The 15,685-nt window shown below is 36.7% G+C and overlaps 1 protein-coding gene across 1 annotated transcript; it reads left to right on the top strand.

The window, feature by feature from the left end:
- The first annotated feature begins 2,770 nt into the window (after positions 1–2,770).
- On the top strand, positions 2,771–8,077 carry LOC127965324 (B- and T-lymphocyte attenuator). Its single transcript, XM_052566092.1, has 6 exons — positions 2,771–3,005; positions 3,472–3,807; positions 3,948–3,968; positions 4,134–4,274; positions 4,361–4,398; positions 6,040–8,077. Exons 1-6 carry the CDS (start codon positions 2,912–2,914, stop codon positions 6,343–6,345), a joined length of 936 nt encoding a protein of 311 aa, XP_052422052.1. The 5' UTR covers positions 2,771–2,911; the 3' UTR covers positions 6,346–8,077.
- Positions 8,078–15,685: the final 7,608 nt, after the last annotated feature.

Genomic DNA, 15,685 nt, shown 5'->3' with positions numbered 1-15,685 from the left:
AAGACTGCCTGCCTTTGAGTTACCTGAGCCTCTGAGTTTGCTCTTCTTTCTGCACATGGGTCTTCTAAGAAACTGTTCTTCCCAGTAGACCAGAGGTAGAGAACTAGCTTTCCCTGACTGGGAGACCCGGGTTCGAGACCCACCTCAGACACCTCATGCCAGTTCTTCCTGACAGGTTCACTGCAGTGTGGAAAAGTCTAAAGAAGATCACCAATTACAATACACCACCCCCCAGCACTGTGGAGAATCAACGTATGGCAGACGATCTGAACGAGTTTTACTGCAGGTTTTAAAGAACACCCATCACCTGCCCTGAACACCTCCCCACACAACCATTTACAACTCCTGCAGCCCATCCTGATCACCTCTCCAATCAACCGCTCTCACCATTCACAACTCCTGCAACCAACCCTGAATGCCTCTCCAAACAACCGTTCACACCATTCACAACTCTTGCAACCCGCCCTGAACACCTCTCCAATCAAGCACTCTCACCATTCACACCTGCATCCCCCCCTCCCTCTCCCCCACACCTGCAATACAGATCAGCGAGGGTGCGGTGCGCCAGGTCTTCCGGAAGCAGAAAAGGAAAAAAGCACCAGGCCCAGATCGTGTTACACCAGCCTGTCTGAAATCCTGTGCTGACCAGCTGGCCCCCATCTTTCACACAGATCTTCAACAGATCGCTGGAACTGTGCGAAGTCCCTTCATGCTTCAAACAATCCACCATCATCCCCATCCCAAAGAAATCCAAAATTACAGGACTAAATGACTACAGGCCTGTGGCTCTAACATCTGTAGTCATGAAGTCATTTGAAAAACTGGTGCTGGCCCACCTGAAGGACATCACTGGACCCTTGCTAGATCCTCTTCAGTTTGGCTACAGAGCAAGCAGGTCTGTGGACAATGCAGTAAACATCAGACTGCATTATGTTTTGCAACACCTAGACAGACCGGGGACTTATGTGAGGATCCTGTTTGTGGACTTCAGCTTTAACACGATCATACCAAACCTCCTCCTGGCCAAATTAACTCAGCTTTCCGTGCCCACCTCCATCTGTCAGTGGATCAACAGCTTCCTGACAGACAGGCAGCAGCCAGTGAGGCTGGGTAAATACACATCCAGCATCCGTACAATCAGCATCGGAGCTCCCCAGGGCTGTGTTATCTCCCCACTGCTCTTCTCCCTGTACACTAATGATTGCACATCCAAGGACCCTTCTGTCAAGCTCCTGAAATTTGCAGATGACACCACACTCATCGGCCTCATTCAGGACAGTGACGAGTCTGCTTAAAGACAGGAGGTTAAAGAGCTGGCTGTCTGGTGCACTCTCAACAACCTGGAGCTTAACACGCTCAAAACAGTGGAGATGATCGTGGACTTCAGGAGAAACCCCCCTGCACTCACCGTCATGAACAGCACTGCGACTACAGTGGAGTCATTCAGATTCCTGGGAACCACTATCTCTCAGGACCTGAAGTGGGACATTCCCATTGACTCCATTGTGAAAGAGGCCCAGCAGAGGTTGTACTTCCTTCGCCAGCTGAGGAAGTTTATCCTGCCACAGGAGCTGCTGAAACAGTTCTACTCCACCATCATCAAATCCATCCTCTGCACTTCAGTAACTGGTTCAGCTCAGCTTTTAAATCGGACCTCAGAAAGCTACAGAGGGTAGTCCGGACTGCTGAGCGAATCATCGGTACAACCCTCCCATCTATTCAAGAACTGTACTTATCCAGAGTGAGCAAAAGGGCTGGCAAAATCACTCTGGACCCCTCACATCCAGCACACTCCCTCTTTGAACTGTTGCCATCTGGTCACGCTACAGAGCTCTGAACACCAGAACGACCAGACACAGGAACAGTTTCTTCCCTCAGGCAATCCATCTAATGAACAATTGATAAAAACTGTGGAACACACTACACTATTTATATTTATATACACATACACTTATTTATCTAACACACATACTTAGCATACCCTTAAATTGTTTGCACATAATATACATGTACATACATAAATGCTCATTGTAATATACCTGCCCTATATTGTCAATTTGTATATTGTCATTCCTTACCCACCTATTTATTTATTATTATATTTTTTTTATTCCTTATTGTGTTTTTTGTTCTGTCGCTGTTACGTTGCACTGCGGAGCTTCTGTCACAAAAACAAATTCCTCGTATGTGTGAACATAACTGGCAACAAAGCTCATTCTGATTCTGATTTTTCTGTTGCTTTGAAATGGGTACCATGCTTAATGCATTGTCTAATAGACTATGGTAATTTTTAATCAATAGATTTTTATCAATTAGTCAATAAATACATGTGCACTGTACATATAACAAAAGAAGCTGGAATCCTGAAACATAGTAATGGAAAGTAATTGTATTAGCATACATTTAGAGATTTTTATTTTATTTTTTTTGTGTGTGTGTTTTACACAAAATAACGTGCAAAAGACTTTAGTTTCACAACTGAGACTAGGCCATAATAAGTTTTATTCAATTCAATAATAGCAATTTATGCTATTATTTTGACATAATGTGGGTCTTTGAGATTTTTTTTTCTCTTGCACTGAATTAACAACAAATGATATTTGTGCTCTAGAAAAGTGTAACAACTGCATAAGTATGCAAAAATACAAAACCACAGAACAAAGCTCTCCCGTCCAAAAACATGTGAAGCTCATCATTACATGTGCAAAATCACACAGAACAGGATGAGTGCAAGCTGCATAGGTAAAGGAAATGGAAACCACAAGTATAAGAATGAACATGATTGAAGAGCACAAAGAGAGAGTGACAAAAATAAGTGTTCAGTCGAGAGATTTGGATGGAGACTGTAAGGATTAGACTGAATTAATTTATTTTTTGAGAACATCTGTGACATACCTGGCTTGTATTTACAATGGATTCCGCATACCTGAGAAAGAGCGCTTTGACCCTTTACATGTTGGTAGTTTTCATCCTGCATGTGAGCATTGATACACAAGGTGTAAAAGGTGAGTTCATAGTATGTATGATGTCCAAGACAAAATCAACTATTGACAACATTCAACTGAAAAAAATTAAACAAAATGTGGATGCGGAAGGTATTATTCAGTTAAAAGATGCAAGTGGAACTGCATAGATAATACATTAAATTATATTTTGCAGAATCAAATGGAATTTAAGGTGCCATAACAATGGTTTGTTTAAAACCACATATTATTTTCGATTTAAAGTTACATTTTTGCAGACATCACTGCAAAACAATTATTTTATTTGTACCATTCACTGCAGTCTTAAAATATTTTTCAGGCAAATTCTTTACAGTTGAGCTATTTCAACCTCTGAGTGCAGAAAAAAACGTTGAAGTGAAAACTCACTGATAGAAAGAAATGATCAGTTCCATAGCATTTTAATGATGTTGTAACTGTTTTTCATTGTGTTTATACTGTACATTTGCTGCAATGTTATATATTTTAGGTCAAGCCCCCACATGTCCTCTCTTGAAAGTTCATAGAGGGACTGTCCATAAAGCCTTCATAAACAGGCCTTTCAAGATCTCCTGCAATCTGACATATTGTGATGAACAGACAGTGAATGTGACATGGACTAAACAAAACATGAGAGAATGGATTCCAATATCTGGAGCAGATCAAATATCAACATCACAAAACTATTCATCATCCGATCCAAATATGTTGACTTCATATTTAACTTTCACAAATATATCAAAGCATCATGAAGGCTCTTACAGATGTGAACTAAACTTACCAGACTTCTCTATGAATAGCCATCATATAAATGTTTCTGTCTCAGGTAAATATTTTTTATTTCCATGTAAACAAAAATCATTATGTTAGGCTGAAGCCATCAGAGCCATCAACAAGATATGGTAATTGTATGAACCTTTAAAGTGATTTTTAAACCATTCTCATGCAGTTTTTGAACTTTTACAGATAACATCACCGAATATGAAAGTAAGAGCAGATTCAATTCTAATCAAACACTGACATGCATGTTCTTCTTTCAATTCATTAAAAAAAATTGCCCTATATACATATGGTTGCGGTTACAGCTGAAATGGATGGGGTGGAATAAGTGATTAATTTTTAGGATTTTTTTTTTTTCTCATATTTTCTCAGTGACAATAGAAAGAGACAACACTGATAGCAGCTCTGGTACATATCCATGGTGGCTGCCGTATCTCTCCATCTGTTTGGGTGTGCTGATTCTGGTTCTTATAGTAATGCTGATCTCAATACTGTGTATTAATGGAAGTACAAGTAAGTCATTGTGTCGTTTTCCATTATTTTGAGATATTTACATTACACTATGGGCCTAAATTTGTCGTTTTATTGATTATTGTCAGGTTCGAGAAGAAAGAATGCACAGAGATCAAAGGTTCAGGTATGTTTTTATAAAAGACTGATTAGTGTAAAATATATGTACTGTACATTTTTTATTAATTAATGTGACACTTAAAATATTATTGAGTTTTTGAACTTGAATTGAGGTAGCAGATGCAGAATTGTACCTTGATTTATGATTAATGAATGTATGGCATGAAAATTATTTTGAAAGAAGTTTGATTAACTTTAACTTTTGTATAAACTACCCATAAAATTTTAACAAATGAAAATATATATACAAATTACATAAATAATTAGTATTTGACAATGGCGTCTGGTGGAAATTTTTCTAGGTAGGGTGCCATGTCCAAAAACACCCTAGTATGATTTATTCCAGTATAACAATGGTGAAATATTAGACTTAAAACATTTGAAATAAAGATCATTGTCTTACCAAATTATTTTCCATAATTCACAATTTATTTATACAGTGAAAGTGCAAAAACTTTGAGGAAGAAATAAAAGTCACATTTATTTTTCTGTAACTACAAGTCAAGCTGAAATACCAAACAGGATCATATAGAGTTGCCTGTATGTATGTATAAATATATACAGATCCATTCAGGATTATTAAACAGAGCAAAACACAAATTAAAAAGCAAATAAAACCATTCTGAAGGTGAACACTTCCTCTCAGAGTGAGTGTTGATGCTGTTTAAACACCACTGACTATTGCAAACTATAAAATCACGCTTCTTCACTTACCGGACATGTGACCTTATACTTAAATGTGTATAATATTATGTAACAATTATAATGATAAAATAGTTGTTCTAGACATAATAATTCATAACTGCCATAAGTAGTAACTTACATAAGTTCCATGTTATGAGATAACTTACTGTAACGTTGCATCTACAAATGCAAGCGATCCAATCATGTAATGTGACAAAAGACAATAGAACCCGCTAATAACATCGCACCGGATCCCAGTGTGTTAAATTCTCTTCCAATAACGCTTTGGATAAACATATCTGATTATTGGGTTCTGCTGTCTTTTGTCGTGTCATGCTGCTTTGAATATTACATATATTATCAAACTTTATTATATTTTAGAAAACTCCAATTGGTATTCTATTTAGAATTTATTATATGAAAATGATTGATTACTGATTACTAATATGATGTACTTACTTTGTACGTTATGTAAATAATTTGTTTGCATTTGAGGGTCACATCACCTGACAGCTGCACCCCAAAACACACACACACATTCTTCAAATGGCTGCTACACCCCTGGTAACTACCCTCCCTTTCACACTTTTGTGGTGTGTCGTCCTATCACTCTTATGAAGAAACCACTCAGGGTGTTTGAAATGTTTGTTAAATTAAATTTAAATTTAATATCATCATCTTGGTCCAAGAACACATCATTTCCCACAATGCTCTAATCGACCTAAAACAGAATTAAGCAAGAGTATCTTGGGTAACTTGAAAAAAAAAACAGCTAAAATTATATTTTCTGTTATATTTTGATGTCTGACTGTTTAATTTCTTTTAATCGAGCACATTCTGCATTTCAATTCAATTCAAATTCCAACTCTTAAATTGTAAAAAAAGCCAAATCTTTGCAAAATTCTGTATTTTGCATATCCAAATGTAGAGTACTGTATTAATGATTATGTTGTTATGTCTGCAGTATACAGCAACATCTGTCTGGTCGTCATCAAGCCCCATTGTTCTGAAGCGTGATGACTTAGTCTGTGGCCAAGAACTACAGAAGCACTCTCGTGACAGCAACTCATGCAGTTTAACATTACAATCTGGACAGTCTACATCACACGTGTCAGATTGTAGTGATGATCCTTTGTCTGAGAGGAAAGATAGCAGGTCAAGTCAGGTTGTATATGCATCTCTGCATCACCTCGCACCAAAACCATCATCTACCACATCTCGTGAGACACAGGAGGAGTTTTCAGAGTATGCATCTATCCGGGTCTTCTGATTTTCTGTCTGCATAACCAGCAGACACAGTTAAACAACATTTTCAAGTCTCCAGACTTAAATACTGAGGCAGTTTGTCCAACCGTACAATACTGTTAATCTGTTCTTTCTAACTGGAAGCAGGAGATGTATTCATGTTTCACTTTCCTTATTACATCACGGAAAAGCATTGCTGTGAGTTGAGTGAGGTTTCTGTAAGTGAAACTCACACCACTTATCACATGTGTCTGATGCAACACTCCCATATCCTGGAGACTAGTCTTAGTGTTATAAACTAAAACTTAAAAATAATGTTTCCAAGACTAGAGATAGATTTTTTCAGTACTGTTGATGTTACAGCCAAATTAGTTATTGCTAGTAAAGAAGCTGAGAAGGTTAACTCATACTTGGGATAGTAATAGATTATAAATTAAAATTAGGTGGAAAATGCAAATCTTGTTTGTCAAAGCACACAAGTGATTATATTTACTTATATATTAAGTATTTTTGATGTGGACAAATTTATACAGATAATGTTTTACAGATATTTTATTAGAATTTGTACATTTTGTATGCAAGTTCTTTCTAGATACAGAGCCTGTAAGATCTTGCAGATCTTTTCTTTCAAATGCAGTTTTGATCATAAACGCTTATTTGAAATACATCAATATGGGTGCATTTAACATTTTTACATGCCATACCTTAAACACATGAGGAATGGTATATTGCTTATCCCTGGGTTTGTGGATGTGTATGTTGTGATCTTTTATATTATATTTCGTTTGTTTATCATTGTTGATTCCACAGAAATTCCCCTGTGAACGGACGACAAAGAGTACTAAGAAAATGAAAAAATTCATAGTTACAATAATAACAGCTGTGTTTATTGTACAACCTTATTCTGATTTTCAGTTTAGAACCATTTGAGCCATGCACAATTCTTTTTCGAGCAGTCAATGCAATTTGGGAAAGAAATCAATTAAGCTTATTTTAAAGTAAGTGTGTGTGTGTGTGCTCTTGTTTTTGTGACATATCAGGACACAACTCTGTATAATGACGTGGGTATCACACAAGTATTACAAGGAGAGGGTGACTTATGAGGACATAACCACATAACCTGTTTTCAAAACGCTTATAAATCATACAGAATGAGTTTTTTTGAGAAAGTAAAAATGCACAAAGTTTCCTGTGAGGGTTAGGGTTAGGTGTAGGGCCATAGAATATACAGTTTGTACAGTATAAAAACCATTACGCCTATGGGATACCCCCATTTTTCACAAAAACAAACGTGTGTGTGTGTGATTGCTGCTACACTTATTTTGTAATTAAATGTTGTCATGCCATGACATATAATATCTACTCCACAACACTGTGAAGGATGATGGACCATTGCAAAGGGAGTCAAGGTTTTGACAAGCCACAGTGAAGCCGATAAGTCAAAGAGCCAAGGTGGAGCTATGGGCTTTGAAGACTGCCATGAAGCTTCAAACACTGATGCTGAGGTGGAGCTCTACGTTGATGGGAGTTTCTCTGTGGGCCCGGATTATGGCTTTATGTTTGTGGAGGGTGTGGGCTCATGTGAGTGTGAGTGGCATTGATTATGCTCCTCCATCTCACCCTCAGTGAAAGAGAAACCACTCTGTGAGAGCAATAGCTTAGCAAAATACCAAAACCTCCCTCGAGGACCATCAACAGGGAGCAAGCTGTTTAAAATTTTCTTCAAATCCAAAAAAATAAAACAATTATTTGTCTTATTTGACTGGAAATCCTACTTTTGTTGAGCTTGTTGAGCCCTAAGAACAATCTAACAATGTTAACACATCCCTTGACAGAACTGAAAAACACCTAAAACCATTGAGGCATAAACTACTTAGACTAGTTTTGAAAGTTAATCTAATTTTCTATTTTTAATCTTTTTAATGTCAGTTACATAAAAATGTAAATTGCTCTTAATTAATTTAGCCTAATTGGTTAACTATTAGTTGGTCAGACAGGCTTGGGGGGGGGGGTTAAATGCTATTTCATGCATACTGAGTTTTTTACACTGTTACAGAGTTGGATTCCCATGCTAAACATTAAGAGAAATAGCATTAAGGGACCAGTGGATGGAGTTTATTTTTACAGAGCATCAACGGAGTTGTGCAAGTGTTTGTGTTTGTTCCCTGCATTTCGAAGATGCTTGTTTTACAAACAAGGCCCAGTTTGACACCGGATTTGCACATCGTTTATTTCTTAAGGATGATGCAATCCCAACGAAAAAGGGTCACGATCGTGTGTTGGAACCGCAGGCGGTGAGTAAAACTGCTTCAAATATCTCTGTGTTGTTAACTTCTCTATCGGCGTGTAAGCACATCAAGTAAACAACATGCGATGTTGTCATCAAACTGCACTTTCCACATGTACAGCTTAAAAAAAAAAAAAAAAAAAAAAAAAAAAAAAAAAAAGACGACAAAGTGGAACTTAGTCATTTTCCAGAACCGCTAAGCAAATATATACAGTTTCAGTACATACCACATAGAGACGTCGTTGCTGATGCTGCTCTTGTTAAATTTCAGCCTCTGGATCTGATTCTGGATCATAAATAAACGTCTGAATCTGACTGTAAGCCATGGTTTGTTTGGGATGATGCTTTTTTCCTCAAGGTAATGTCACAGCTTCCACATGCTCTCAACACAAAAGCCTACGCTTGTGATTCTTTAGCTCCGCCCACACGTCACGCCTCCAGCCGGTCGTGTTTTTCGGGGAAAAATCGGTACAGACTATCTTTCTCTTATGAATATAATAAAACTAAAGACTTTTTGGAGTTATGAAGGATGCAGTACTACTCTATAGGTACTCAAGATTAACAGGATATTGAGTGTAAACGAGCATTTCACCCCCCCCTTTTAATATAGTGGCTGTGTTTATACAGCTGGCCCCAGGAGATGGAGCTATTGCTCTAAATATTGCTTCAGTCTACTAAGAGTAACAAGTTTGAAGTCCTTCGCAACATGATACTGAAGGCTCAGAATACTTTCATTGTTTAACAAAACTGTTCAGATATGACTCACATGTTCACAGAGGTTGACTGTATCTTTGAATAAATAACATTCTATTTACACTTTGTGAAATTATTGAAATATAATATCATCTTATCATCTTATAATATCAGGCCTGTTTAAAGCTATGCATACTCAGAAATAAAGGTAAGCTGTTGTTGATGCAGTACCTTTTCTTTTACTATGGACTTTTAAGTGATCAATATCCACCCTTTAGATACAAAAATTAAATATCTACTTAATTCATATAAATGGAAATATAGAAAGAAATGTGAAATGCTTCTATTAAGGACACATTTAAATAAAGCTAATAAATAAATCATGACCAAAGCAAATCAAATAAGTCAGTTCAATAAATACATGTGTAATGTACACATAATGAAAATGCTGAAGCGCTGAAATAGCTAGACCACTGGTCCTTTACAGCAGAGTGGAAAAGTCCTATAGACAAAAAAAGTCAGGACAGAAAGTGTGCATGTCACGTTAGAATTTAGAGTTATTAATATGTTTTTGTCATGGTTGGTACACTACCAGTCAAAATGTTTGTAATGTTTTTTGAAGAATTCTCTTCTGCTCGCTAACATACAGTAATATTGTGAAATATTTGTATTTAAACTAACTACTTTCTATTTGAATATATTTTAAAATGTAATTTATTCCAAAAAATGATAAATAAAAAAAGACACTCATGTCCAAAGTCATGTGAAGCTTACTACATGTGCAAAAACACACAATGAGTGCATGTTACGTAGATAAAGGAAATAGAAACCAAATGAGAGGACTGAGCAGTCGTGTGTTCAGTGTGTGGTTTGGATGGTGACAGTAAGGATTAGACTGGATTCATTCGTATTTTGAGATCATCTGTTGTGTCCCTGGCTTGTATTTAAGATGAATTTGCTATATTTGAGGAAGACGACTTTGTTCCTCGCTTTCATCCTGTATGTGAGCATTGATTCACAAGGTGTACAAGGTGAGTTCATTGCATGTATGATGTCAAAGACAAAATCAACTACTGATGCTGTAATTTCCATTCACTTGTTCTGGCATAATCAACTGAATTTGATTTTATATATTTAATTCGATTTTTGTAAAACGGTTCATTTCCATAGCATTGTCTCATTTGAACATAATATTTTTTTTATTTTCACAAACATTACTGTTTACTATTGTTGTGTTTATACATTTACTGCAATAAGGTCAAGCCCCCACATGTGAATGTGACATGGACTAAACAAAACATGAGAGAATGGATTCCAATATCTGGAGCAGATCAAATATCAACATCACAAAACTATTCATCATCCAATCCAAATATGTTGACTTCATATTTAACTTTCACAAATATATCAAAGCATCATGAAGGCTCTTACAGATGTGAACTAAACTTACCAGACTTCTCTATGAATAGCCATCATATAAATGTTTCTGTCTCAGGTAAAGATTTTTTTATTTCCATGTTAACAAAAATCATTATGTTAGGCTGAAACCATCAGAACAAGATATGGTAATTATATGAACCTTTAAAGTGATTTTTAAACCATTCTAATGCAGTTTTTGAACTTTTACAGATAACATCACGGAATATGAAAGTAAGGGCAGATTCAATTCTAATCAAACACTGACATGCATGTTCTTCTATATACAGTACATGGTTGCTGTTACAGCTTAACATTGCTTCTCCTTTTTTATACATTACGCTGTTTTTATTTATTTTTTTTTATTTTTTTTAGTGACAATAGAAAGAGAAAACACTGATAACTCTGGTTCATATCCATGGTGGCTGCCGTATCTCTCCATCTGTTTGGGTGTGCTGATTCTGGTTATTATAGTAATGCTGATCTTGATCCTGTGTATTAGTGGAAGTAAAAGTAAGTCATTGTGTCATTTTTAATTGAGTTGATGTTTACATTTTGGCATGATCCTGACTTACTGTATACTGAATTATCATTTTTAGATTCAAGAAAAAAGAAAGCACAGAGAGCACAGGTTCAGGTATGTTTTTAACTCTTACTGTGCCATTTCCAACAGAACTTAATGTCTAAACACAGTGCATTAAAATCATATTTAAAAGTTAAGATCAAGGTTATATAAATACGTTTTTTTTTTCAGAGCATTAATTGAAATATTAACTTTGATTAAACTATCAACTCTGCCTCATCTTTTCATGTGGTTTTATTAACAAAGTTCGGGAGAAGCACGATCAGATAATCATCCAATTTGGTACAGGTTCATCTCGTTTAGCTAATAATCTTAAATAGCACGCAAGCGTATATATATCCAGTCTTCCTACCTCCTGTCCCACGACAGTTTTTCGGCAACCCTCCTCCACCCCAACTCCTCACTTCTAATCTATTTATCCCAAATTAGGGATAGGGGGGGTTATTTGGGTTCGGGCTATGCTCCGGGCCCGGACCCCTCCCCCAGGACAGCACGCCAAAATATGCCTACTATTTGCCTTCAGATTAGATGTAAGGGTGAACTCGTGAAACAGCTTCAGGTTAAAGGCCACAGACAGCAATTTAATTCACAGACCAATGAATGAAAGAATAAATATATTACATAGTGCTAGTGTTGTAAGGGCTGTAAGAGTAGTTATTAATAACATGTACACATTATAATCAAAATCAGTAACTCATTATATTGACCATATCATACAGATCTGAAGGGTAATGAATGTCTGTGTGCAGTACTCAGAAGAAACCGTTACTGTGTTTGATGACCACACAACTGGCTCTACATTAGTGCCTGAACAGTCTGCACTGCATGTGCCACATGATGATCTTTAGCCTATATACTGCATGAGAGATGACTGCTTGAGCCAGGTTGTATGTACTAGACTGTAGCCAATATTTCATGAATATTTTCAATATCATAGCTCAAAAATGATTCAAAGATTAGATCAAATCAAATTAATCTCATACAGATTCAAACTTGCATTAGTAAAGATACTAAAACCATAGCAGTGACAGCCAGCCTTATCAGATTGTTTTTTTTCTTCCTGGTTATGGTTTAATGAAAAGCATTGAGTCTACTCATATCTACATTTCCAGCAGAATAGTTAGTAGTTAACTTATTAATATAGAGTTTAACAATATGAAGTGGCTTAAAAGTCCCAGAACATTGTTTTTTTTTTTTTTTTTTTTTTTTTTATTGCAATTGAGTAAATTCCTTCTGTCATTTTGATTCAAATTCCAGCTCATAAATTGTAAAGAGCCAATTCCAAAATGTTGAACTTTGCTCAAACATGCATATAACACTAACAATTGTCTTCTTGTGTTTATAGTATACAGATCTTGTGAAGCAGGATGAATATGTCTGTGTGCAGTACTCTGTGGCCCATGACCACACATCCGGCTGAACACCTGAAGAGTCTGCACTGAATGTGTTAGGTGGAGGTGATGAATGATACTTTATCCTGCACGAGAGATGACTGCTTTAGCTGAGTTATATAAGCGTCTCTGCATTGCTTCATACGAACACCAATGTCCCCACTGACCTGAAGCTTATGTAATTTTGCAATAATATACATTTCTATACAATATACAAATATACAAATGTACAATAAAAGTTTTTCAAAGGCTTATATTTAAGAGAGACTCATTTTCCATGTTGTTTGGAGCTTGATCACACCTATTATGAGTTCAGACAAATGAAAACACACAAAAAAATTGCTTTTGATATTCTCCAGACATGCTATATACCGGGACAATTTATTAGGAAATGCAATGACATTCCGGATGATTCACCCTAACTATAAACTAACACTTGATAAAAACCAGTAGATGAAGCCATGCATCTAAATACTGATCCAGCGTTGCCAACTCTGGCGTGACACTCGCGCTTGGACTTCAGCGTGAGATTGATGCTGAAAGCGTGAGTGTCACGCCAGATGCGGGAGATGGCAACCCTGGCTGATTTTGTCTACCAAGAATAACCCTTTGACAAGATTTTGACTTTGAATATAAATGCATTGTAACTTAAAATAAATACAGTTATGTTTAGTTTTTGTCCATTTTCCTGAGCACTTTATAAGATAAGCATTTCCTAGCAATGAAGCATGTTTCTGTGTGAGTTGTGTTCAGAAGTCTCAGTTATTTAGTGTCGCCCAGTTCCCTCTGAAACTCTTTACAAATGCTGGTAAGTGTACGATGCATAGCATTTAAAAATCTGTTCAGGTTTTAAAAGTTGTGTAGTGTATTTTGACCTTAAACCTGGCATTTGTCAGACTGGAGGAGGCCAGCAGAGTCACAAGGCCAAAACAAATGCATATCAAATAAGTGTCAAATGAAGCTAAACAGAATTTGGGCTGTTAGGCACAGCTACACACAATCTTCTTAGCCTACTCTATCATCACATGAACAACTTGCTGACTTTTTTTTTCTCAGCTGAACAAAGCTGTACCAGCCATCTGACAGGAGAACAGGTTTAGATCTTTTAATCTGGAATTCTACAGTGGAAAATGAGTTCGATTTGGAAAGTGCTGAAACACATTTTTTCCTGGAACACAGATACAAAAATGTCCTTGCCAATGTTCTTGTCAGAATGTCTGAAGCGCTGCGAGGAACCAAAATAATGTGTTCATTATTATAACTGACATAATATTAAAGGGTTAGTTCACCCAAAAATCAAAATTATGTCATTAATAACTCACCCTCATGTTGTTCCAAACCAGTAAGACGTCCGTTTATCTTCAGAACACAGTTTAAGATATTTTTTATTTTAGTCTGAGAGCTCTTAGTCCCTCCATTGAAGCTGTGTGTACAGTATACTGTCCATGTTCAGAAATGTAAGAAAAACATCATCAAAGTAATCCATGTGACATCAGAGGGTCAGTTCGAATTTTTTGATGCATCGAAAATACATTTTAGTCGAAAAATAGCAAAAACTACGACTTTATTCAGCATTGTCTTCCGGGTCTGTTGTGAGGGCTTTGACTGCAGTGTATGATATCTGGTTCACGAATGAATCACTTGATGTAACCGGATCTTCTTGAGCCAGTTCACCAAATCGAACTGAATCGTTTTAAACTGGTTGCATAATCATTAATCCACAAATGACTTAAGCTGTTCACTTTTTTAATGTGGCTGACACTCCCTCTGAGTTCAAACAAACCAATATCCCGGAGTAATTCATTTACTCAAACAGTACACTGACTGAACTGCTGTGCAGAGAGAACTGACGATGAACACCGTGCAGAGCCAGATAACGACCAACAGACTGACTCGTTCATGAGTCAAGAACCGGTTGCATCAGTTTTCGGATCACCAGTAGTTCTTTTGAACAGTTTGATTCAATAAATCGGTTGAAGAAAGCGGTTCACCGGTTCTTTGGTTTGTTTTAACTCAGAGGGAGTGTCAGCTTAACCCTAACACCGTATTCTGGACAAATGTGGGCAAAATAATTTTGATTTATTTTAAAAAAATACTTCCCTTGATCTGAGCGGTACAAGACTTGGTTACTTTTCCTAAGTTGTCCTCCTGAACACACACACATTTTTTTGACTCAATTCTACAATGTTAAGTGGGTGAAAAAAAAAACTTCTTAATCTTGTATTTGGGTCAAAAATGGGCACCCATAGAAATGAATGGGAAAAACTAATTTAGAGCATTCTTGTTTTTTTGTAAAAATAAATTAATAGATCCAATACAATGCATATCTAACATACACAAAAATGAAGGGCTGATCCTGTACAACATTCTCATCATGGCAAAAACTCACACTCATACACACACACACACAAACAATGCATTCAATGAGCCTATGACACAGCTGGGCTAATGTCTGACCATGTTTTTTGGTATGATCCAATCATCCACCTGGCTCATCACCCTCTCTATCTCTCTCTCTCTCACACACGCGCGCGCGCACACACACACACACACACACACACACACTCACACACACTCACAGACACACACACACACACACACACACCCACTCACACACAGACACACACACACACACAGACACACACACACACAATGATCTACATTAGAGCATAATTTACATAGAAAATATGGTACTTTTTGAGGTAAATAAATTCAAAAATGTAAAAATAATTTTAAAAAAGCACCATAAATAGATAGACAAAACTTTATCGAAGACAGTGATATAACATTTATAATAAATAAAAAATAGGATCACACCTGAGTCCTCTGTGCCCACAATTGTCCAAAATTACAGGATTAAGGGCTATAAAGTGAATACGGTTTGAGGGTTAAGTCATTTTTGGATTAAAGCGTACTGGAGATGTGAACCATTTCAAACGATTCAGTTCAATTTGGTGAACTGGTTGAAGAAGATCCGGTTACATCGAGTGATTCA

This window comes from Carassius gibelio, chromosome B9 (genome assembly GCF_023724105.1).
Source record: "Carassius gibelio isolate Cgi1373 ecotype wild population from Czech Republic chromosome B9, carGib1.2-hapl.c, whole genome shotgun sequence".
Classification (NCBI taxonomy): Eukaryota; Metazoa; Chordata; class Actinopteri; order Cypriniformes; family Cyprinidae; genus Carassius; species Carassius gibelio.
Note: the sequence above shows the minus strand (reverse complement) of the source record. Positions and strands in the feature narration are given on the sequence as shown.

Coding starts and splice junctions, on each gene's coding strand:
- LOC127965324 (XM_052566092.1), top strand. CDS start 2,912: ATGGATTCCGCATACCTGAGAAAGAGCGCTTTGACCCTTTACATGTTG. Junction 3,808..3,947: donor TATAAATGTTTCTGTCTCAG/GTAAATATTTTT, acceptor GAACTTTTACAG/ATAACATCACCGAATATGAA. Junction 4,399..6,039: donor CACAGAGATCAAAGGTTCAG/GTATGTTTTTAT, acceptor TTATGTCTGCAG/TATACAGCAACATCTGTCTG.